Genomic DNA, 26048 nt, shown 5'->3' on the forward strand with positions numbered 1-26048 from the left:
TGGTGACCCTCTCACCTCGATCTGTCCCAACACCGCGCGACTGTCGAAGCAGGGAGGTCATCGCGAGCGGGGTGACGTCAGCAGACTCCGCGACGGAAGGTAACTGGAGCTCGCATGCTCGTAACATTCAGCCGCATGTAAGTTATAGTTTTGATCCTTTTTCAGCAGTTTTGTCTTAAAATATAACATTTACACATATTGAAGTATATATACTTAGATATAGATATTAAAACTCGCAAGCATTTTGAGTCGGGCGCCAAATCGCCATCCTGAACATCGGAGCAGACGACGCAAAGACAAAGCTGTGTGTAAAGTAAGTTACGATGACATCGATGCATCGTCGTTACCGTAATGTCAGTATTATAGTGTACGTGGCTGATTTATGGTAAGAAAGGGAGCCGGTCGATTCCACTGCATCATCAGCCATGAGATGATTTGACCACAAAATAAATTAATTTTAGTTTAGTCTTTTTATCGACATTAACTGACTTGCGCACGTCGATCTGTGTGTACGTGTGTGTACGTGTACTTTTTGGTGAAATATATAGCTTTCATTTGAAGTTCAATGTGTCCATTCTTGAGGATTGCACAACACACAAGTTTATGTGTGCGTACACGGGTCGAAGCCGGGCCTCCCTCACCCACACGCCCATTAAGTTAACCTTTGTAGTGCCCGTGTGTGTGTCGATATATATGAATCACAGCTCTCTGACTGAGATCTTGAGAACTTGAATTTTCAATGACTTATATGTGAATATATTGGGTGCGAACGACAATTCATTTTTAAAAAAAGAAATCCGTGGTGATATCACTTCTGATCCCGGCGACCTTTCCTGCATTTTTATTGTTTGTGTGGGTACGTGTCCGCAGATAATTAAAAGTGGATTCGGGGCCATGGGAGGTAAAGATAAAGCACAGTACAGTCATATATACCGGGTGTTATTGGTCAGGACTGGCATATATCGTACCTGGAATTTCTTATGTGTTGCAGAAGGCAGTTAACACGACAGTATTGTATAAACATTTGTTGATTTGCATTTATTGTTCTAAACATTTGATAAAGTTTGCCTTCTGCTATATGGCTCGTCTCAGCCAAGCTAACCATAGTGCTGCAAATTGTTTTTGGTATGGAATAGCATTAAAACGGTTTAATAACTTAGTTGCTAATATAACATCCTTATTATATAGGTGTCAAAATTTAAAGTGTATCAAAAGTTACTCCTAAATCTTTTTTAAAATTGGTTTGATTGATTTGCTTACTGTTTGAATTTTGTGATATATTTTGCATGAGTTTTATCTACCAATGTGTAAAATATGGCATTTGGATGTAGTAAAAAAAATTAAGTTGCCAGGTTTTTTACCACCAGAGTATAGTTGACAAATATCCTGGTTTAGAATGTTAATTGTGTGCGTTTTGTTATTTGTTTTTGCAAATTGTCATCAGCAAATATTTGACAAGTATTAATGATTACTTTTGGTAGATCATTAATAAAAACAGTAAACACAATTGAACAGAATCTGAAATTTATTTTGCAATACCATAGGCTTTAGTTTCAACAATAGACATTCACAGAAATATCATCATATTCAAATGATCAATTCAGTATACTTCTGAGCAAGTCAAATAATTGCTTGTTGAGAATTACTTTACACAGTTTTCTTGTGATTTGGTTATACTTTTGAATGTTTAACTCCAGGATGTCATACTTTTTGTTTTGGTTTTACAGCATGTAATTTTGATCAGTGTCCTCACATGTGTCGGCATGTGAGTTTTCACTCTTGCGGTCTGGCTAGGTACACGATACCTGTATGTAGAACCAATTAATTTGTCACCGCAATTCATTCATTCTATTTGCCATTCAGTTGATAAACTCTGCTGCATGGCCGTGATCTTGTACTATAGCCTGAGGTAGCCTGGGGTCAACAGCTGTATCGATCTGCTGTTGTTGGGAATGTGTGTGTGGGAGAGAGAGAGAATGTGTGTGTGAGAGACACTATTTCAACATGTATATTTATATTATCTCTTTTATATCATGTGTATGCATATATTATTGCTAATACAAGCACTATCTTTAACTTGCCCCTGGGGATAAATAAAGTTGTATTATACTGTATCAATGTGAATCTGGGTAAATGTGGTAGGTTGAGTCATTTTGTGAAACATATGCCCAAAGATTTTAGATAAGGCTTAGATAAACTATATTTGGACCTTAATTTCATTGTCAGCATATTTTGCATTTAGTATTATATATTATCATTCTCTATTTATTTATTTTATCCTTTATTCCTCCAGATGGTAAGAAATGTGACATTTCTTACATGCAACAAATGCCATTTAGTTAAAACAGCTTAATCTTAGTTAACTCAGTCCTTACAAAATGCTAATTCCAGCAGGTCACGAGAACCTGCTGCTGGACTTACAGCTGTTACTTAAGAGCTAGTTACTACTCAGTTTCTTCCCACAAACTATTGTTTAGGAAAGAAATATTGTGCATGCAAAAGCAAAATAAATTCTCAGTAGAGTTACATCCCTTGAAATTTCTTTCTTTTATGGTGTCATGATTGAATTAAAGTTAATAATTTAGAGTTAATTTAGGTAGGTAGAATTTTTGTTCCGTCAACTGTTCAAGTTTCATGGATTTGCGTTGAATGTGCTGGACAGGGATTTCAGCATCACAACTACCTGGGACAGCAAATCTGTGACACATCCACCTGTGCACATCACTTTAAAGCCTGACCCAGCAGGCATGAGAGTTGATGTGCATGGACCCTTTTTTAAAAGCCCTTCTCCACCAATTGCTGCTGCAGGGCAGGCATGTCCCCAGCTTTGGGACTATGAAGGTCAGCACCACACTGATTCTGATGTGTAGGAGGATGATACACATACCCAGACTATATTATTTGTACAATTTTGGACACATGCAATACACCCACTTACATAAGCACTACTACCAATGATTATATATACCATTATGGGACATTGACATTTGGATTATGAGGGTGTTTGCTTGGAGTGACATCCCTGGGTTTATATGGGACAAATCATGAGGGGGTTAGAGCACCAAGAGGTGGACCATTTCAGTTCCTGTGTGGTGCAGCAAACTTTCCTCCAGTCAACCCAGCTGTCTGTAATGGGTGCCTGATTCCGTAGAAGGCTGAGAAGGTAAAGTATTGAGGGAGAGGAGATGGGCACTGTACCACCCTCAGTTTAAGGCTGGTTCCAAGGAAGTGAGGTCTCTAAAAGTTTTCAATCAACTAAAAAATGTTAGTTAACAACCCTTAGCATATGGAAAGAGAGAGATGGGATGAACATTATTCTGGAAATAAATATACCAATTCCTGCAACAAGACATTTTGCAAAGGAATATTGTTTTTAAGATTTTTGAAGGACCAGCCAAGGTATGTGCATACTATTTTTTCAAACAAATTTTGAATGGGCCAACTGTGCTCAATCAGCGTTTTCTAAAAAAAATTGTGTATGTCAGCACAGAGGTGGTTGATTGGTACTGTCCACAAATATTTTTGAACCTGTAATTTTTTTGTTTGTTTGTTTGTTTTTGGTCTTTACAGAAAGACAGCATATGATATGTTCCATAACGAGTTATTACATTATAATCAGCACTACCACATATATAGTGCTGCAGATAATGTCATTATCAAAATTCAAGCTGTTACCCATAAAGCACATTCAAACTGCCTGAAATGCTCTTGAATGTAAAATAAAGTATCTTTTAAATATGTGAAGAAATATTTTAAAGCCAGTCTTGTGTTCTTTTAAATGTGGTACATGGAAGAAATTCTGCAGATGGGAAGATTTTACTTTTTTTTTCTTCTTCTTTTTTGCAATTTCTCCTCTGTGTGTGTAAGAGAGTGCTCAGGATGTGCTGTGCTGAAATACTGAAGTACTGAAATAACATTTTATTTGCTACCTTCTTTTAGATACTGCTTTGTGCAGTCTTTTATAACTCACTCACATACAGACACACACATGCTATCAAACCCTTTGTAGCTGGCCCTGCAAACAGGTGTCACACACATTGTCATGAGGCCAGATCTGAACCAAAGGCATCACACTGCTTGTTACCAAAGCAATCACCACACATGGATACACACACACCTGTGCACATACGGAATCATCTCTCCAATAATCAATCATTACCACACTCAGTTGAGTAAAGTGCTGCAAGTGAGTACAATAGGAACCAGGAGGCAGCTGCCCTCTCAAAAAAGATACTGAGGGGACTGTCCGCATGGAGTTTTCCCCCCAAAAGCCAAGTATCTTCCTTCGCCACTGCAGTAATGTGATCCATAGTGTGTGTGTGTGTCACATACTGTACTCACAGCACTTCACTGAGTGTGGTGATGATTGATTTTGGAAAGACAATTGCACATGTGCACAGGTGTATGTGCCATTCTAATCACTCCAGCTTGACTGCTTACTCACCTACCTACTCATGCTCACTGTGCTTCATTTCACACGCATCTTTCTCATATTTTGTAATGTTGCATTGGTAACTGACAGGTACAGTTATCTGCCAAAATTTAGGACTGCAGGAAGGAGATTTACTGTTTCAGCTCTAAAACACTTGCAAACAGATGGTTGAAATAAGTTTGACATAGTAAAGACCTTTGCACTGATTGTGTCTGATACATTGAAAAAAGAAAAAAGTTAAGCCTTACCGCATATTTCTTTCTTCCCTTGTTCCTCGATGCCCTCTATTATCTGGAAGACCTATTGGAGCTGCACCAGTTGGTTATACATACATATATAAACACTTTTTACAAATGACAACAACAGCACACGTTCATTTTAGATATATATATCTAAGCATACATCACAAATGATGACAGCATCACAAGTTTGTTATACATGCCGAAATTACAAATGACATCACAAGTTGGCTATACATCTTTAGACACATTACAAATGACAACATCATAAGTTGGTTATACATATCTAAACACATTCACATGCGTGCACACACTCCACACCCCACACTCTCTTCACTCTACGCCACTGCCATGTCGTATTGTTTTTGTTTCAGTAATACATTTTCTTTAGATAGGCTCTCCATTATTTTTTCAATACTCCTATTTCCTCACTTAAATTTGAAAAAAGCTTCTGGTACTGATATACGTAGTAGGAAATACCATATGTGTTCAGATACACGTTTACTATGCGATAAGGTAAAACGCCTATTTTTTCTAATTATTCTCATTTTAGCATTAAAGTTATAAAAGTGTTTACAGTAATACTAATTTTTGTCTTTGTCGCAACTGTCTTTTGAGATTCGATCGAGTACTTCTTTCTGGGACACTTAAGTGGCAACTTATTGAACAGAACTCCAGAATCTTTTGAAGATCAGTTTTTGGTTCAGTTTTCCAGTTCATATTCCAAACCCATAATAACGAATTTCACAAGTGACTGATGATCTAACAACATTGTTGAAGAAGATATTATCGTGCCTAGTATGTAATCAGTTTATCAGTATGATATTGGTCATCAGTTTCTTACATCTACTTTTTCGGGTATTCTTCTAAAAGCTTAAACACAGCAAACATTTCTTATTTTATACTAATTATTTTTACATCAAATATGCAATTTTTTAACTTAAACGTTTCACTAAAAGTGACATGTTTTAACAAATATCCTCATCTATATGTGGCTAAATTATAGATTTTCAGTGCTACTGTTTTCAGTGGTGGAGGTCTTCTTTCTGAACGCCAAGGACCAATACGTTGAAGTAGAGCTGTGCCCGTAAGTAATCTCATCGACGGAAAGAAGTGAAAATGGTATAAGAAGTTTGGAATGATTTAATTAGTGAATAAAAATTTGTAAACGATTAGGAAATTCTTCAGTTTGTTTATCTGAATTGTGTTTATGCTGGAAGGATTTTTCCATTTCTACCAACTGAACTATATTGAGTGAGCTGCGCTATACAGTCAAATAATCGTTTTCCCTTTTATTGAGGGGAATGTAGTGAGTTATGCTGCTTGACCTAATGTTTACTTTGAGACCGATAGTGTAGTGAAGTATGCGCTTGATGCACCTAATGTTTACATTTGTGACTCATAAGCAGCAAAAGAACAGAGGTGTGATTATTTGCAGAAATCAGTTAGCAGACTAATGTTTGTTTGCAGTCACGGTCAACACCTGGTGTTGCTGCTCAACGGCCGACGAAATATCGTCAAGGTAGTTTACCTTTTAGCTTGTGATTTTTTTAAACTTATAGTCATACTGTTGATATACACTGTGGCAGCATGTTTTGACCTCTTTCACTCAAGGCATGCGACTTACTCGGTATACTTGTGAAGGCTTCAGTCATTAAAGTACAGTTCCAGTATTTCTCAGTTTCGTCCTCCCTAGAGGTAAACCCTTGTTTGACATATTGATTCGTGTAAGAACATGATTGTATGATTGGCAGTATGTTTTGTGAGCAGCATCATAATTTGTCTAGGACATGCTACCACTGGACTTCAAGGCTGAAACTCAAGAAACGGAGTGGCGGGGTAGCGCTGTGGTGCCGTCAGCATACTTCCCTCCCGGTGTGAACAGATTCAACGCATTTGCCATACACGGAACAGGAATCGACAGGGTGTACGAAGCTCTGTACCCCGCAACTCAGCCCCATTCTTCTCCAGATTTGTAAGTAGAAAGGATTGTTACGAGTATTACCGTAATCAACAACCTTACAAGGTTGACTAATGAGTGGGCACGGCAATGTTGGTGAGACAGGTAAACCATATTCTGCTGTAGACTTGTAACCAGACGCTGCTGATGTATAGTGCAATGGCGAAGCGAGGGTTTCTTTGTGCCTGGGTAGGGGGTGGGGAACTATACATGCGCCCCCGATTTAAAAAGTTGCTCATTTTCATAGAAAACAAATCAAAGGAGACTTTAAAGGACTATACCAATAATTGTTGTTGATTTTTAAAATATGTAAAGTAATTCGGTATCATAGCAGAGGTACTGTAATGCATACAGTACACAGATGACAGATTTTGGATTTGATGTCAGCATTGCCGCTACATTCTGCACTAGCTTGAACAAAAGCAGACTTTGGCAAAATACTTCCGGTGAACACAGCCTTCATTGTGATACATTAAGAGCAATGCTCACACTTTTGGACCAAACTAGAAAGTTGCCACAGTCAATTGAAACGCCAGTAATTTGAAAAGAAGAAAACAATCCCCGAGGTCATTAGTTAAGCCAAAGGAATTATTTCTAAAGGATTGCAATATTGGAAGGTAAATCTACTTTTAAGTCGACGATTACGAGGTGATCTTATCCACTTCTATAACTGTGATTGAACCAAAGAACCCTTTGAACTTCATTTATTACGTGCAAGTAGAAAATATAACGTTTTTACTGTTTACATACCACTATTTGCCCTCTGCGTATACTACTAGTTCCCATTTCTATATATTCTCTCTCTCTATATATATAAGTTATACCGCGGGGTTTTTCACTCTTCTGTTACAGTCACCGCCTGGAATATTTCTCTACCATCGACATTAGCCGTATTTCTCCGGAACTGCTGGCAACAGAACCCTCACATGTATGGAAGCCTTTTCCAGCAATCAGAGAATAAACGGGCTTTAGTGAGACCTTTAGCTTGTTCTTCATTTGGTCTAATCCCCATGCTTGCCTTCCATAATGTGTGGAATTTGCTCACTGATGCAGGGTTATCTCCAGTATCAAAAGAATAATACAAGACAAACCTGGTGTAATTTTTCTCTGTTACAGCTAAGTAGTGGGTTTCTCCGTAGATTTTCCTGTTTCGTGCATTAGATAAAGCCCTCATCTCTCATCCCTCATGAAGTGTTTAAAAGATACACAATATGTGAGGTAGGGGCTGTGCATGATTTTTTCACCTAGTAGAATGCGATTCGAGGGAAAGGCTTTGCTTATGTACACGATTACACGATCGGGGGCGGAAGGGTTTGGCACCAAATGCTGTGAAGTTTGGTCTGATAGTGAAAGACAGGGCAGCACTACAGCTCCTACACCATCGGCTCTTCTGTAAGAAAGTGCTGTATACTACAACTGCCTCACCTGACTGCTTTGTGCAGGTGCGGGAAATTCGAACATCCCGTCCTTTCTCGTATCTCGTGGCGCGCGCAATGAGACGTGACGGCAAGCACGCGGCGATAAGCTGTTGACCAGCCCACGTGCCTAATGTCCTTATTACCTACGTCACCACCGACCCGTGACGCCCTACAACGAACATATAGCCCTAGTCATACTACAAATAATGCTCATTCAGCATGTTTGTGGTTATATGAATGTTTGAATGCCAACGTGCATTGCTTCAAGTGTTTAACACTGGGACACCATTTCTGCTGATCTTAGAAGTCGGCGCCCACCGCACTCAACATTTTGTCTGTGAAACAACTTTGCTTATAGAAGACGGTATCGTCGCACTTTCATCCAAAATAAATGATTCCGAAGGAACGTACCATACAACGAATTAACTAACGCAAAACAACAGATAGCAGACGTATCCACCAGTATCTCACCCAATAAAATAGCATCAATGGACAGCAACGATCACGCGACAACAATTAATTACCACGACACAACTTTTGCATGACAAATTTCCATTACCCGCCCATCATTCCTAGCGCAATGTATGTAGAATGTGCCCTCCGCTGATGGCTACAGAAAGTCCAATTTGTTCCGAGAGGGAAGAAAGGGAGATGGAGCGAGCGACAGAATCACAGAGAAAAGAAAAGGGAGAGAAAGAGATATGCGTGGTATGGCACGACAGCAATTTTAATTTCCTCTTCATTCAAAGAGTCGTGCTGCCGTTGCCGAACATGACATTTCAGCTTGTCAAGTTAGCAAAGGGACATATACAAATGTCTCACTTTCACTGCACCGAGGACGAGCATAAATAAACTAGACAAGCGCGAGAGTTGACAATAAAATTGCAGTTTGTAGACTTCGATGAACAGATTACCCAGGTGACGCCGAGTACCCCAGCTTTTTATAAAATAGAAAGGTCTGAGCAGTTTTGACCAGAAGAGCGTCTACCGGAGAATATTTGTCATTCCATGTGCGATTGTTAATGGATATGTGTGTGTATCACATGATAATAACAGAGGCGTTATGAAGCTGAAGAAATGTACAGTAAACGAAAAGTTCTACGGATTTCCTAAAAGATATACTAGGCGAAATGTGTCTGCACACTCTGAAAAGCAAACCTGCCTACTAGGCTGTTGTATTTTTATCATGAGGTGTAAAGTAATTCAGTATCCTAGCAGCTGTACTAAAATTTAACTGATCACTTGATACAAAAGCGCTTTTCTCCCCCAAAGATGCAAACGTAAAAAAATCTAGTTCAGAAGGAAGAAAGATTAGTTATGTGTGCGTGTTTGTGCGCTTGCTTGCATGCATGCAAGTGTGTTGGGATTCGTGAGTGCTATGTGCGAAAATGCGTTCGTCGCAGAGAATATTTGACCGACCTACCACAGCCTTTCGCACAGCAGGCAATAAATAATACAGGAACTTCTCGAGATCAAGCCAGCGATCCATGGCACTACACTCGTTAGCAGACGGGGAAGCACTGAAAACATCTGCTTGCTTCCTTCAACATAAAACATTAAGCGGGTGATAAATGTTAACTCGCCAGCTAACCTCGGCCCCAAAGCGACCTCCTTCACGTCGACAATGCGTTCAGAGGAGGCAGCTCCTTCACCCTCTCTCCGCGAGGCGGGATGCACGGACGAAGCACCTTTCACACGATCGATATGTTCAGGTGTCTTTTTCATGTTCACTTATCATACGCACAGGAAATTCTGCGAGATACGGCCGATAAAAAAACCTTGTAACATCGTCTTTTAGTCCAACGTACAGCCTCGAGTTACACATTAGACATGCGCTTAGGCTATGTGCAAGGCCCACCTGCACCTGTCAATGTGCAAAGGTTGAAGAGAGCCCTTGATAAATGTAGTGTGGAAATTTATCATCTCTCGTTTTTTTTTTTTTTTATTTTGCACCCACTATTTGACTAAGAACTTCCAATTTTACCTGGCTTCACGTTAATGTATATAGTTCATTAGAAGGAGGGATCTGATTCATAACATTGAATTGTAGCGGGTAAATAATGGTGACGATCACTTGAGGTCTGTACACTAAATACTAAACTTACAACAGTGACATATTCATGCAGTTTTTGTCGATCTGTTACGCGCTATTCTTCTGATGTATGTTGCAAACTTTATATTCACTATTTAACACACTTATAACGAACATCCTTTTATAGTGTATATCTGAAACCACCATTTCGCAGAGAGGCAAGCAGGCAGAAAGGTGGATTTATAAGAGAGGATGTCAACCAAAACAGGAGAGCTGAAGTGTTCTGACATATACTGCTTAGTGGACAGATAGGGTTTACTTTCACATGTACAAACAGAGATAACATGACAGGCAGAGATGACTGTCATTACTTATGAAATATGAAGTTTCTTGATACCGAAAAAAAAATCATTCTTTAGTTATGTTGTATTTTTATTTCAATAAAGAGAGAATAAGAAAAGTTTAGAATTAACCTATACATCCATTTAGTGTAAAAGGGGTAAAAATAAGATATCCTTATTGCTTCCTTTCCTTTCGGTAGGCAACTGGTGTCTTAAAGATCATAAAATTCAATATACGTTGAGAAATGGATGAAATTTGGATACATTCTTAACAGATTTAATCTGAACTTAAAATAGTAGTGGAGCAAAGGGAAATTGTTAAAAACAATCGTAAACACACCCAAACACAAAGGTTAGCTTACTGACAAACCCATCCCTGCAACATGAAAATATATTTAAATATTATGCCCATCAGTCAATCGCTCAGTGTGTTTCGTTTCGTTATCAAGTTCAGCTCAGTCTCTCATCCTTCAATTGGATAGTGTCGGTAACAATGACCAGATTTGTTTACACCTAAACTTTTGAAGAAATCTAATTGGTTAATATTTGAATAAGTAATTCCAGAGATTGGTGGTGAGGGGAAGGAAGGAAATTGTATAAAGATATTGGGTATCACCTCTCACTATAGCATGGTAGTTTGTCTCTGCACTTTACTATTCCATTTACAGAGCCTGTATAAAACAGATGCCCAGTATTTGAGAATGTTCATAATAAAAAATGTGTGTAAGAATTAATGTAGTTGATCTCGTATTTGAATTTTAGACAAAGTAAACAGAAAAAGACTGAAGAGAGGAAATTTCTAAAATTACATAGTCTCCTGACATTCACATTCTGTGTTCTTTCTCCGTCAAACAAACTACATTTTCACTCTCATGAATCTTTTGGGTATTTTTTTTATTTCTTTCGCCGGCCCACGAGCAGATTCACACTGACCCGGGCATACTATGAGAGGCAGAAGGAGAGTAGGAGTTAATGTCAGTTCATTAGTTATATATAGGTGTTGTAGGTCCAAGTGTATGCACCTCATTGAGTTTCAACAATACCATGTCTTCGCTGCCTCTTCAGCCTGTCCAAAAACCAGCAAGAGAAGAGCGACAGCATCGTTCTCAGTTTCACAGATTGGTGCGCCTGTTGAAACAGTAGAACAAACCTTGTTTGGCGGTCAGGACACTGCTGTGAGAAATCAGTTTCAGATGTGAGACCCTTACAAACTTCCCGGCCAATCGAGTTTTAGAATCAAGTTCAAGATGTTCGTGGCACCCTGCAGCGTCGGGCGGGAGCAAAGGGATGTACGCTTCTTTGTCGTACAATTGTGGAAACGTGGGCTGCTTTCCTTGCCTCTGCTGTCTTGACTCCCCTTAACACTCACATGCATCCATCTTCATTACGCTCACTTCCTAGTTTCCCTACACATTTTTTTCTTGCTTTCCTTTTGTTTTACTTTTTGGCTGTAGGTAAACAATCTCTCCCTCAATCACACACACATTCAGAGTCTTTATTCTGAGGACCAGGGAACATAAAGTTTATCTCGGAATTTGACAACTGTGTGTAAAAGTATCATCTGCTTGTTAACTATCCATATCCAGTAGCAAATAAAGAGCGTGGATTAATAAGGGTTTGTGTATTTTTCATCAAATATGAGTTATACAAATAGATGATATATATATACTCATGTTTCTAAATTTCATGAATGAACATCTACTATATATATATCGAATCAACAAAAAAGAGAGAGCGAGTTTGCCTTTAACGGGTATGTAAACAACGACCGTGAGTGCCGAGATATCGGCATGTGAACAAATGCAACTGCATAAATTTAAAAACACATGCAAATACCTACCTAACAAAGTTCACATGTAACGCAAAGCATAGAATTAGCATGACTTTAAAAAAAAACAAACAAACAAACAAAAACAGCCAATGTCTGACACCTCCACTTCATCTCTTTTTCTTTGAGTTAATGCCACAGTTCACCGGTCTGGGAGCGCGACGCGATAATTACACTAACACTTAAGAGGTTAATACCGGAGAAGGCGCCCCCTAAAACGTGTCTTGCACGTGGTACGCGGACCAATTTCTCAGCACATAAAGTGGCTGCGACAAGGCGCTCCGTAAACATGTGCGACTGTATCTGACAATCATTGAGCTGCACCGTGTCGTTAAAGGTCGCCTCTCTCTTCTTGCGAATCCGGGTGGGCTGTGTCTGTCTACAGCTAGTCGCTTAGAGAAAGTCTACCTACCGCATCGCTCGGCAACGGCTGCTGCACGCAACTGGGTGCGAAGTGAACGGGGCAGAGTGGGAACGACAAGAATGAGTCGGAGACATAGGTGGATGTGGTAGGTTCTATGCTTATTTAGTGTACGTATCCTGAGTGACCATTTCTAACGCATGGCGACTGACGATTTCTAACCTACCCGACCTTCATACTCGTTTCTCGCGCAAGTATTTTCGCAGCTCAGGAGTTTGGTATAATATTGAGGTTCCTTCGTTGCAATTTGAATAAAATGGTATCGATAGGATTGGCATTGTTTGCCGACTAGTGAAAACCAGGGCTAGTTGCATGCAGAAATTATTCTGCTCACTCTTAAAAATTTGTTTTTTCAACGACTGTCAATGGAATGGAACATTTACTTAATAACAATACAATGTCAAGAATTTAGATGTTTGCTCTTAATTACCACACGAGTTATCTTAACCTTTTTTCGGAGCTGTCTTCCAGCTGCCGTCTTGAAACAGTTCTAACGCTGAAAACAATGCTATTGGTAGTCTCCGTGTTTACTTATTGTTACCCCACATGCTATACCTTGTTTACTTTTGTGGGTCCCGCTACAGGTATTTGGGATTCCTCCCAAATCCCCTGTCAGTTTTCGTTTACAGCAAGAAGGGTTTCAAGAGCGGTATACTGTGGTCCGTACCCTTTCCTTCTCCCCGAACCTGAAGCTATCTTCGTGCATTATTCGTTTTTGATTAATCTGCTCATGGCTTTTTGCTAACATCTTCTAAATCATGTAGTGCAGCGACCACACCACGCCGCGGATTTCGTTCTGGGTGTCTCTCTCATATCATCCCGGCTGCCTCTGCCTCTCTGTAGACCGATCTGCTCCATGTCTTTCTGGGTATCCCAATCCTCTCTTCTCCTGTGGATTCTAGTCCAGGGCTATCCTCGTTACGTCGTCAGCCGGCTTTTGCAGGGTGTGACCAATCCACCCCTTCTTGCGCTTCCTGATATCTTGATATCGGACTTCTGGTTAATTCCTTCCAACAGGTCTGAGATGGACATCTTCTCGGGCCATCTGATGTAAAGAATGTGGCACAGACATCTGCTGACGAACGTTAGTCCTGTTGGTGTTTGTCACACGCCATGTCTCGGATCCGTACTGAAAGATTGACTTTACGTTGGTAATAAAGATGCCAATCGTGTAGAGATAATGCCTTGGAGTTCCAGATGGATCGCAGGGTATGGAATGCAAGGCCTCGCTTTATTGATTCGCCTTTTTATGTCATCTACACCTTCAATTTTGCTATGTTGCAGTAAGTGGTTAACATCATACTGCGCATAAAACTTTTATTAGTATTATAAACAGTTTTAAAGATTTTTATTTTATAAATCTTTGTGTTTGCTTAAGAAAGCCACAATCAACGCCGATAACCCCCACTGTGCCATTTTATGTACGCATAACTATAGGAAGATTCAGATTTAGGTTCGCCAGATGTCAAGGATTTTAAACGCAAATTGTCAATACGTATGCTAGGCACGGTAAGAACTGCAAGTGTCATACTGCGGTATGAACAAGCACTGTCTGATTTTCAACTAGCCAAAGTTACTGATGTCGGCCACTTGCTCATAGTTATATTCCTGCTAAGTCAACGTCAGACAGTTGAAAGATTAGCTGCATGTGACTAATCACACTTTGAAAGTATAATCACACTGCGCTCTCGTAGTCTTCCGACAACGCACACTGCCACTGTTAACTGCCATGTCTCTACATGATGGCCATCCTGCCAAACTGCATATGTATTAAATCCTTGTTGAAGTACAAACTGGTCATCATCTTGTACAGTAAACATCAAGCTCCATTTCTCGTTAAAATTATTTCTTTAATCAACTTCACAGTCACGTGTGCAAACGTGCAACAATTTGATCGTCCACAACTCCTAAAACGTAAGACACACATGCAGCTGCCTCTCATACAAACTACAGTTCAACAAACGACACACTCTCACTCACGTATAACTGTTAGCTGACACTCTTCTGTTCCCTCACGCAACAGACGCTTGGCTTAATTGATTCTAACACCTTCACTCAAGTCTTGGCCACACACCCGACACTTCTCTCAAGGATAATCGCTGACCTTCCCCTGCCTCCCCGAACACGCTTCACAACAAAGTAGCCCATAAGTGAAACTGAGTTAGCAAGGTGGTCCGGTACGATTAAAAAAAAAATTAACGCAAGCTGGCTTAATCAATACACTGTGATATACGTCGAGACAAATACGTTTGCACACTCAACATACACCCGCACCTGCATCCGAAAATGCAGGTGCTACTGTCTGGGGCCTCGCGGCTCCTCGTCCTTGGCACTGAAATGTTTCCAGTATAATAAATCTGGCTCAGACCCAGGCAGAGGCTCGCATTTACGCAGCAAGTCTTGGACACTCCACACAGTGAACGCTAATCCCTTCCTTTCCCCCTGAGAATCGTTTGCCTGTAACAGAAGATCAAACGGTAAAAATTACGAAATATTACAAAATAGTGTGATTACACGAGGTCGCTGAAATGAAAACCACCCGACAATGCACACCTGATTTTCTCCTGACTAAATATCCATCGAGCAGTGTTAACCGGACGTTTACAAACACATTTGTTACAAATCACTGAAATAAAGATGATTAAAAAAGGATTTAAAGAGAAAGTGACATTTCTTCTCCGGATGTGTACATTGTCATGTGGTTAATATTTATAATTAAAAAAGCTCGCCAGTTTTGTAAACGTCAAGCACCAAGCAACTAGAGTTCACATGTAATAATATCCTAATCAAAATGTGGAAATAAAATAATACGTTTTAAGTATAACAGGTTTACACAGGTCTGACCACACTGAAAATAAGATATTTCAAGAATCTGGAAAGGATGTTATAAGGACCATTCTACGCTATTTCACAACAAGCAGACCAACCTAACTACAGGATTTCTGGAGAAGAGGAGCGACATGATTACGCTTTCTTTCATTATTTATTTACTGAAAATACCGTTTTAGGTCTTTGTTATTCCCAAGTTACTCAAAGGATATCTTTCTTACTTAAATCTTTTAAGTGCTGTTGTTATTGGCAGGTTTCGTATATTTCTGACCAAACTTTGCCAGATCTACTTCAATTTTGAAATACAAACAATAAATTAACACCATATGTGTGTGTCTGTGTGTGTGCGCGTGCGTGCGTGCTATTCAATAAAGTGAATTATAGACAGTAACATTTGAAGTTTGCTCTGTGTCAAACAATATAATGCTAAGCGAAAAACGATGAAAACGATATGTGTGTGTGTGTCTTCGGTTCTCTTGTCTGTGTTCGCGCACACACACGTATGCACAGGCAAATATACATAATATGCGTGCGAGTGCACAAACAAGGGAGAGTCGACCGAAACCCTTAAAAGTGTTTTATAAAAAAAAAAAAAATAAAAGTCTTGCAGTGTCAAGTGTCAGAAATATTTACTTTTTACTTAGGAGTTCCTAACGCAATTAAGTGGACGCGCGAGAATAGGGAAACGTTTTCCAAGGCTATTATCTGGTTCTAGAGGGCTAGCGCCGATAAAGAGAGGCCTTTCTTTCTGACGCGTGCGTTTTTCCTCCCTCTCGCGCTCGCAGCCGACGGCGCTTGACGTCACTCATGCTGAACACCACACGTCATATGCTGAGATGCTAAGAGCTGTGTGGAGCTAAAGCTGTGTGGAGATGCTAAGAGCTGTGTGGAGCTAAGAGCTGTGTGGAGATGCTAAGAGCTGTGTGGAGCTAAGAGCTGTGTGGAGATGCTAAGAGCTGAATGGAGCTAAAGCTATGTGGAGATGCTCTCTTTGGCACTTCTGATGACAGCTGTAGCGAAACTTTCTTTAACACGTTTTATGTCGTCCGCTGTCCATACCATCCTTCGCGTGGGTGCGCGACTGTGTGACCGACGACGCTGGTGGAGGGGGAGGGCGAACACGCGACATGCGAGACCTAAAGAATTTTGCCCAAAAGTTTGCAGTTTTCAATCAATAAACAGTGTAAATTGCACAATGTATCTCTGTTGTTGTGGTTCTCATTGAAGTATCAGGGAAGTATAAGCCATCAATGTTGTTGGTAACACACCATAGTTCAGCAGAATAACATCTAAATTTTATACCTTGCCCCTTTCGATGGAACCTATAGCTTGCAACCACACATTTTCCTCTTACATTTTAGAGTTAATTTAAAGTTAATTCTAGCCCAAGGTTATTTCCCTATAATTTATACAAATCTTCCATAATACATAGCAGTTTTCTTGGTGATATTAAGCCTATTGGTATGAGAGATGACCTGGTAAGATTTAACCTAGGTGTTTCAAGATTTGTTCTGTCATAAGCTTCGCTATCGTTATGCTGAAAATCAGAATAGGAAGTGCCTTTCTGACAGGATGAAGAAACTGAAACAGACTTTCTGTGTGTCCTATGTATGATAATTTACAAGAAAGCTACACCCCTCAAAAATATTTAAAAAGACCTTCTCTATTCAGATTCCAACTCATAATGTCAGACACTAGAATTAATATTTCTAACCCCCTAGCCCCATTTACCAACAAAACATTAGATCAAAGAGAGATAGGTCCCTAAGATAGCATATTTTTTCTGCATGTTCTCTTAGTACTTGTGTTTTTGTAATTTACACATGTAACTTGGTATATCTACTACATTTGTAAAATTCGTGTTGATAATCCTATAGTTTGTGTATTACCTTGATATTTTTATGCTACCCTTGAAATGGGCCGATGGCCTATTCAATAAAGTTCTGTTCTGTTACTCATGGCATCTATAAGGAAAATAATTCCAAGAACAATAACCACTACAGGTTTTAACAATCTGTCTCCTCTTCCTAATCCTTACTTGTTCTCTGTCTGTTTCTGGCTTTGTTGCCACAGCTACACAGTGGTCCTCCAGCATTGTTTCTTCAAATGTCCAGTCATCTGCAGGCACTCCATCGACAGACAATGTTGTGGACACTGTGACTACACCAGGTGTTAGGTCTTCAGCAGATATGTCAAATGTCAGCCTGGACACTTCAAATCCAATGCCCACTCCCAATGCTTTAACATAACTCTCCTTCAAACACTGAAAAATGGCAAGTTGCCCCTCTTAATACATCACTGCTGGAACACTTCATTCAAATCTGTCTTCTAACATTATATTAAATATTTAAAGGTGATTATCAATTGCACAAACACATCTAAATCACCTTGTGTTTAAGCAAGGCACAGACAGCACACAAATTAAATGTATTCCCATCATTTTTTTTTTTTTTTTTTGCCAAGGACATAAATATCTTTAGCCATTAGGAAGTTTTCTTTTGTATTTTAATAATAATAAATGTGCAATTTATATAGTGAAGAATCACTCATATAGATTGCTTGATATAAAAACTTTATCAGAAAGTAGTACAAGAAAGAATGGAAAGACGATAGACAATAATGAGGATGAGGTACACAAGACAGCATAGACACAGAGGTAACAGACAACAATAAAACAAATTAATTTAAAAATCAACAAAGGCTAATAGATGTAATATAGGAATGGTTAGAAGCCATTTAATTTTTTTTTTATATACTTTTAAAATTTTTGAATCATTATGAAGAAACTGAATACAAACACAACTTGCCTATGAGTCCATGAACTCACCCAAAATCTGTAGAATACACTTAATTGCTGCATGTCACTTGTTTGACATCTCACCCTTGACCACTCACTTGGTGTCAACTGTCTCTCCATTGTCCTAAAAAAATCCTGGATGCCTGTACTACCTATGAATGAAAGTCGTCCTGTATTGTTCAATACAAGCAATACAAACTAAATGAAGTTTATGACATCTGCAAAATAAGCATCCTCAGAAATGCAGTGTTATAGGGAACACACCAAGTACAAAAAAAGGAGAATTTTTTTTTTAGGAAGTACAGATGCTACAGACAGTGATAGGCCAAAACTAATGAACCCTTGGAGGCAACTTAGCCTCTACTCCACAACCTACTCTCAAGAGAAGCAGCCAGCTCTCAATCTACCAACACCTGCACTGGGACACACAAACAACTTGCCTGCTTTTTGTACATGTGCCTCACCAAACTCATGGGTTTGTGGGACTGATCAAAATAACAACATAAAACTGTGCCCAACATATCCCTAACCCTAATAACAAATAGCAGAACTTTAAAATAAAAGATGCTTGAGCCCCATCATGGAAACTTAGTTACCTAAAAACACTCCAAATATTTTTTTAGCTCCTGGCTTTCCCCAGCCTCCACTGCAGCAGGGTCATTCCACTCTGTCATTTTTTTTTTAACCTTTTCCCCCAATGAAAGTAAGGTTGATGGGGGAGGGAGAGGAAGCTGTAAGGGGAGACAATAATGGCTAAAAAGACCACAAAATGTCATTCCACCCATTAAACTGACATGGCATGAAACTGTAGTAAAACTGTCATCGATATGACCCTGACAAACAGTGCTAAAACACACTGATACTTGATGCATGTTATCTATATGTGAGCTATAGGGAAGTGGTGCTGATGCCGTACTGCACAACTCACACAGTTCCAGAACTGCAGGGGAAAGAAGGGAGGGTCTTTTTCTTCGGCTGCTTACACTGAATGGTAAAGTAGTACTGGTGATGTTTTATGCTAAAGAGCATGGTTCAGTGCACAAAGCTGTGTTTCATCACAGGCACTATATCTTGTCATGGTCAGATGCAAAAGTTAATAGAATTCATGTAACTAATGGTTGCACTGCAGTGGTGGATAAGAAAGTAATTTTAAAGCTGCAATGCTACTGTGAGCAATGGGTTTGTTTGGGGCTTTTTCGGTCATACTTCTCATAATTTATTAGCTTCTCTTCATCGGCTTCTATGAAACCTCTCATAATTCCACCACAGGGCCAGGCCACCTTGCTTGTCACTACTTGTCTAGTCTGGCATTTTCGATAAATGACAAAGAGGTATCTCACACCGCTGATCAGAGACTTCACATATAAAAGGCTGTACTTTATAACCTACATGCGTTTAGGCCATAATGATGCAATTTATGATGCATTTCTATCATTTTCAAAAAATCTGCAAGTATTAAAACATAAAACTTACCACTAAACAGATGTTTTACTGTATTCTTCATTAATAACTAGCCTCTTCAACAAATAATGAAGAATCATCAAAGAGAATTTAAAAATGGATCATAACAGTATTTATATTGTTATAGACTACTGAAAAAGAAGTGCAGAGAATTTTATTTTTAATTCCCACTTACGTGGCCACTCCACTTTCATAACATCGATGCCAATTAATTTTTGAGCTTCTGCTGCAAGAACCACATAGTCCCCTTGGTGGGAGATATTGAAATTGCACCTATTGCTTGGTGTTTTGCCATTAGGCTGGTTGAGGATATAGGGTTTGCCCTTCTCTGTTCGGGACAGCTTGATCTGGCCATAAGGTAAGCCCATCATGGATGAAACAGCAGCACGTATTAGTAAACGCCCTACCTGAAAACAAAGACTATAATTTGAATTGCAGAATTATTCAAGTGATGAGACACAAGTGACTATTTGAAAACAGGACATTATTGTGTGTTTAGACATATAAACTAATATTCATTTCTTAAGGTCCCATAACGTACACTTTTGTATATTATGCAATAATATAACCATCAAAAGTAGGTACAGGGTGTTTTTATTTTGTTACCAAATGGCATAATCTTTTTACTGGGTACATCTAAATTTCCTGAAATTTGTACTATTCCTTTTTCATGTGTAGCTTATCTCCAGTAGTGTGGTGACTGTTTCGGTCTTGCTTATACAATGTTCACTAGCAGAGAAAATGAGAGGAAAATACTTCTGCTATGTCACACTTTGCATAAAAAAGCAAAAGGGAGAAAAATATTTTTTCATCAGCAAAAACCTTAAACTCAAGCAAGAGAAAATATTGCAAGTCATCCAAGTGACAACTTCATGGAGACTGGAAACAGTAAGGTACTTTTGGGGGTTTTTGGTACTTTTTTTTAGCAGGGGAAGACACTGGAAGGCACTTGTACAAGCCACCAAGTAGAATCACAGCACAATCCATCTAATGTGTGACATGTGGTTGTTGCTACCACCAGTTTTGTATCATGTGGAGTGGGAAAAGGTCCACACAGACCTTCTAGCATGGCAAAGCACATTTATCTAGAGATTGAAAATGCACATTTGAAAAAATATCACCTACACACTATCAGCACCCAATTTATAATGAAAAACCAAACAAGAGTTTTCAATTTGTAATATATGGTTTAAAGAACTTAAAAAATTTTTTAAATAAATGAACTTAAATTTGCAGGTGTGTAATCTCTACAGTTCTTTTCTGTGGAAATTAACCAGCATAGGTTATCATAGGTTGTTTTAACTTCAGTATGACTGCAGTTACATTTTGTTTTTCTGGATTCAGGGGGAAGGATAGCATAAGTAAACAAAAAACCATAGATCTGTAGACAAAAAAAAGCCAGATCTAGACTGACCTGGATATCCATTAGTTACATGCTTAGAACAGTCTGGCTGTTACTGATGGAACCAAAAGGATGCCTTTTATTTGCTATGTTGTAGAATTATTCCCATACCCTCCCACACCATCGAAAAGCCACAAAGGAGGGGAACATCAACTAGAACAGTTCACAGTAACAGGGTTTTCCTCTTAAATTTCCCTCAGCATCAAACTTTATCAAGACAGTGTAGATTTAGTAGCAAGATAAGAGCTTGGAAAATATTTGGCATTCTTTGTTGGCCACTTCTTTTACTCACTGATATTGGACAAGACGGTCCCTAAAAACTATCGTCTAATGAATTTGTATTGTACAATAAATAAATATATAAAGTAACTGTAAAGCAGGATCCCCTTTTGCAGCAATGCAGTGCATATGGAAATCTACTAATGACTATTACAGAGGAACCCCCCTCCCCCAAATTTATTTTTCTCTATTGACCACAACCACAGTAGATAGCTGATAATTTTTTTGGCTGACAGCTCCACAGCTCCCAGCTAAGTGTACTTTAGTTAGGGCTAACACTTAGCTGTCAGCTAATCAGCTTCCAGCTAGGCTTCATGTAGGAGGATTTAGCGGCCAGCTTAGTGGGCTTCTGTGCAAATGGCCACAGGTCATGATTTTACACAGCTTGCTTTTAGTGAAACTGACCCATAATTACTACTAGTACTGCACACAAGATCTTTTTTGACACACTCTTCCCTAATAAAAAATGCAGATCACACAGATTACACTTTATTCAATCCAGAGGGCAATTCAGGGCAGCTCAATAAGAAAACACAAAATCTCCCACAAAAGTTACCACAACATATTCATATCCACCAAACAAACTCCTACATTCATGGTTCAAACAGCTCCATTCATTTACACACAATAAAATTCAGAAGTCACACAACCAAAACAACAAAGGACAGCCTCAGTCTCTTGGTCCTGCATGCAGGTACACGAAATCGGCAGCCTGACGAGAGTTAAAAAATTCTCCAGACAGAACATGCCTGTCATCACGAAAGATTTCAGATACTTTCAGAAAAGTCTGCCTGTTACATAGTGTCCCAATGACTTTGGAGCAGCTGGATATAACACGATGTAAGCTGCTCTTGTCCTTCACCGATATACTGTTGTTAAAAACAGATAAATAAGGACAGCATGCTCTCTATATTCGATCTATAAAAGAACTGAATAAACTGATGAGAGACAGAGGAAGACTTCAGCTTTTGGAGAAGGAAGAGGTGTTGTTGATCCTTTTCATGACAGCTTGAGCATTCGTATCCCAGCAAGGTCTCCTATCAAAGATGGTGCCCAGGTATTTAAAAGTAGAGATCATTTCCACCTCCTTGTCTTGGATGACACTTACGGGACTTGGTGAAGAATTCTGACGAAAATCAAAGACAATCTCTTTGGTTTTACTCACTTTAAAGTCTAAGAAACTGTCATTTGCACAAGGTAATAATTTCATCCAAAGCTACACCATGGGCATCTACTGGCTGGCTAAGAAGAGAGAGCTGTGCAGTGTCATCAGAGAATTTGACAAGATATTGACCCTCATAGTTACTACAACTGTTGGTCTACATAAACAGAAAACATACATAAAAAGAATAAATAGAAGCATGGATAAAACACAGCTTTAGGGGTGAGCCAGTGTATGCAGTGACAGAGTCGGAAAAAGTGCCATTGACAAGTACTTGTTGCCTGTCAAACAAATAGTGAAGATCCATGACAAGGGAAAACTTGTCAAGTTTTCTAGCTAGGATATGTGCTTGGATGGTGTTGAAAGCTGATGAGGTCAGCAAACAAAAGTTACGTCTGGGCATATGGATAATCTAGGTGTTTCAATAAAGTATGGAGGATAAACAGTTTAGCATCATCAACACCTTGTATGCAAATTGCAAGGGGTCAAGAAATTTGTTAATGGCATTTAAAATCACTCTTTGATGATTGTCTCCAATACTTTCATGACCAATGATATTAAGGCCACTGGTCTAAAGTCATTGAGATACTGAAACTGATACTTTCTTCAGAACTGGGACAATGGTAGACAATTTCCAAGCAGCAGGGATGGAGGGTGAATCCACATAGCACTGAAATAGGTGTTAACAATGTCTCCAAGTTGGTGTGTGCAGAAATGTAATGTTCTGCCTCGAATACCATCTGGACCTGAAGTATTGTGAATCTTTACTAGCTGAAACAGTTCCACAACTTGTTCTTGATGAACCTCAATCCTCTGGAAAGTGGTTTTTAATAATAATAATAGGAATTATATGGCACCTTTGCCCATCTGAGAGAAACTTGATGCTTTCTACGAGATTCAAGATTGCAGTGGGTATTGGTACTGTAGGGACATCAGAATCAGGCAGAATTAAGCATATAACATTTGTATAAAGACATTAAGTATTCCAATGATACTATACTTGTAGATTTGTTAAACTCTTATAGCAGCATTCACTGTGTAACAATTTAGCAAGTGATGTAAAACCAATTGCTTAGATTTGAATGCCAAGAAAATTAAAAAGAAGCTGACAGACTTTAGATGATGTACAATTTCTGCTCCCAATTTGATGTTAGACGTGAAAAGATGCCTACAATTACTTGGGCATAAGCTCATCTTCCTCTTCAGATTCACAAAACTCTCAATCTTTACTTTTTGTTCCCTGATTCCTCTTAGTATCTTCTATGTTTGTCTCTTATAATTTGTCTGTATGGTTGTTTATCCTTTCATCCATCTTAAGTTGTCCATGTCTCATTTTTGTCTCAAGTGATGACAGCATGCTCCTTCATGAGCACGATCATGCACTTGAAGGTATACCTTCATCAAAGCATGTATGCACTGACCTTAGACAAGGAAACACACTCACCACAGCCAGTTTGGCATCTTTCTTAAAAAAAAATCGTCCAATACGTTCTTTTTCCTCGGGCTGTATACACTGAGCTGCCAGAAGCCATTCGTATTGTGAGGGTGACCAAGTCTTTGCTTTAACTGCTATGCGAAGACTTTCCCGGGATGAACAGCTATTGCAGGGTGGGGAAAACAGAAAACATACATGCTTTAATGATAATGTTGTTGTCTATGCATGAGAAACTATTCTGAAATATATGACTGATATATTGTTTAACATTACATGTTGTTCGGAATCAATCTAACAGTTAAGGTGTTATGGTAAAATAAGGATTTTGATTTGATTCTTCAAATTTCAATTGTGAATAAGCTTATTAGCCGAAAAGAAACTTTTATATGAAACTTTTATAAAAGATGCTTCTGAATGACATATATATATTGTGTGTAGGGAATAGAAGTAAAGAAAAAGAAACTTTTAGAAGCCTGAATGTACAGAATGCAAGTAAAGGCCTCTAAATAAACTTATAATGTATCTTCTGAAACATTGGTCGCAGCATGTATACCTTAAAATTGTCATATCCTTCAAACTGTGCTGCTACTTCGTTTTCATCACATTTACAGTATAAGTCGTTCAAAAACACACAATGCTACCTGCTAAAAACTAACAAGTTTATTGAAATTCATAACTTCCTTAATAAAATACTGTAGTCAGTATTTTTATGTTCAGTCAAATATTAGTTTTAAAAGTTCAAACATTTTCTACGTCCGAAAAGGCGACTCACTTGTCTGCCATTTTGTTGTCTGCTGGCGGTTCGAACCAATCATTGTTTTGAACATACGGATAGAAAGAGAACGTCAACGCAAATCTCATTGGTCGTTTAAAGCATGTGACATTACAGGGCTTCTTAGCGGGTCTGCGCTTACTACAAAATAATGTGTTGAAACACTGTTAGCAAACTACATTCAACCTTATTCATGATCGACATTTGTTCCTCGAGAATTTTCTGAATAGAGTAAATAAGAATAATGCAAATAATGTAGACGTGAACATTTGCAGCAGACGACGGGCGTCTCAAGTTTCGGCAAAGTGTGATGCTCGTCGGGATCAACAATTCCTGCCCTGAAAAGCAAGTTTATTAAACAAATCTTAGTTGTAGACTTTTTTATAGGTGCCGGTTATTGACCCCCAACACTATAAATGATCGTCTCAGCCTTATCACCCCACCACATGAGTGAAATCATCCCAATCACACACAAACCATAAATTAGACATATACACAGAGACAGAAATAGAAGGCAAAAATAAAAGTTTATACATTTAATACAGCACCCAAGCTAAAGACTATGACATAACTAATTAAACTATTTAAAGAGAAAAATCATGTGTATGCGCCATTGTGATATGTTTTCAGAATCCGTATTGCAATGCGGCCATTTTTGTTTAAGTGGTGGCTAAACTTTTTCGCATGACTCTGTTTGAAACAGGAGGATGGGCTTGTGTGTATAATTATACATATAGCGTTTGGACAACGTATGGCTCCGTTGGAAATATCTTACATTAAAAGTTACTTGTGTCATCGGTGATCGATTCATCTTTTGGGCCTGGGACGATTCGGCTTTTGGTGTTGATGAAATGTAAATGTGGTCTTACTTGGGACGATATGGCCATGGCTGGGGCGATTCGACCTGGGCCGTGGGGCGATATGGTGTTGCGTGAAATAAACGGTGACCCAGCATGGGCGTATTTTGGAAACAGATTGCTTCTCCTTTCTGAGCGGAGTGTTCGGGAAAGCATATAAACGTCAGGGGGCCGATCATTCATCCCCAAGACCATATCCCCCCACAGCCTGAGAATCAAATCGATCATCGATGACACAATTATATCTTATATGAACGTCAACTACTATATATCAACACGTATTTTCGAACTCATTACATATGCTCAGTTATGCATACATAATGAGCTACATTGACATTCTTAACAGGTGCCACATGTTGTCTAAAAAGAAACACCCTAAACTA

The 26048-nt window shown here is 39.0% G+C and overlaps 2 protein-coding genes across 4 annotated transcripts; one reads left to right on the top strand and one right to left on the bottom strand.

The window, feature by feature from the left end:
* Positions 1-2: 2 nt before the first annotated feature.
* On the top strand, positions 3-7608 carry LOC112558625 (UPF0462 protein C4orf33 homolog). 2 transcript variants are annotated; one of them, XM_025229190.1, is made up of 6 exons: positions 3-137; positions 2663-2841; positions 5701-5758; positions 6142-6193; positions 6459-6646; positions 7484-7608. In XM_025229190.1, exons 1-6 carry the CDS (start codon positions 115-117, stop codon positions 7590-7592), a joined length of 609 nt encoding a protein of 202 aa, XP_025084975.1. In that variant the 5' UTR covers positions 3-114; the 3' UTR covers positions 7593-7608. The 2 variants fall into 2 exon arrangements, with proteins under 2 accessions (XP_025084975.1, XP_025084976.1); XM_025229191.1 differs by lacking the exon at positions 3-137 and adding an exon at positions 144-313.
* Positions 7609-14500: 6892 nt separating this feature from the next.
* On the bottom strand, positions 14501-25841 carry LOC112558622 (L-aminoadipate-semialdehyde dehydrogenase-phosphopantetheinyl transferase-like). Of its 2 annotated transcripts, XM_025229182.1 has the most exons (7): positions 25584-25841; positions 24809-25146; positions 24046-24199; positions 19934-20165; positions 18328-18449; positions 17539-17763; positions 14501-15128 (listed from the first exon to the last, which is right to left on the bottom strand). In XM_025229182.1, exons 2-7 carry the CDS (start codon positions 24895-24897, stop codon positions 14967-14969), a joined length of 984 nt encoding a protein of 327 aa, XP_025084967.1. In that variant the 5' UTR covers positions 24898-25146; positions 25584-25841; the 3' UTR covers positions 14501-14966. The 2 variants fall into 2 exon arrangements, with proteins under 2 accessions (XP_025084967.1, XP_025084968.1); XM_025229183.1 differs by lacking the exon at positions 25584-25841 and having other exon boundaries at positions 24590-25452.
* Positions 25842-26048: the final 207 nt, after the last annotated feature.

The sequence above is a fragment of the Pomacea canaliculata genome, linkage group LG3 (assembly GCF_003073045.1).
Source record: "Pomacea canaliculata isolate SZHN2017 linkage group LG3, ASM307304v1, whole genome shotgun sequence".
NCBI lineage: Eukaryota > Metazoa > Mollusca > Gastropoda > Architaenioglossa > Ampullariidae > Pomacea > Pomacea canaliculata.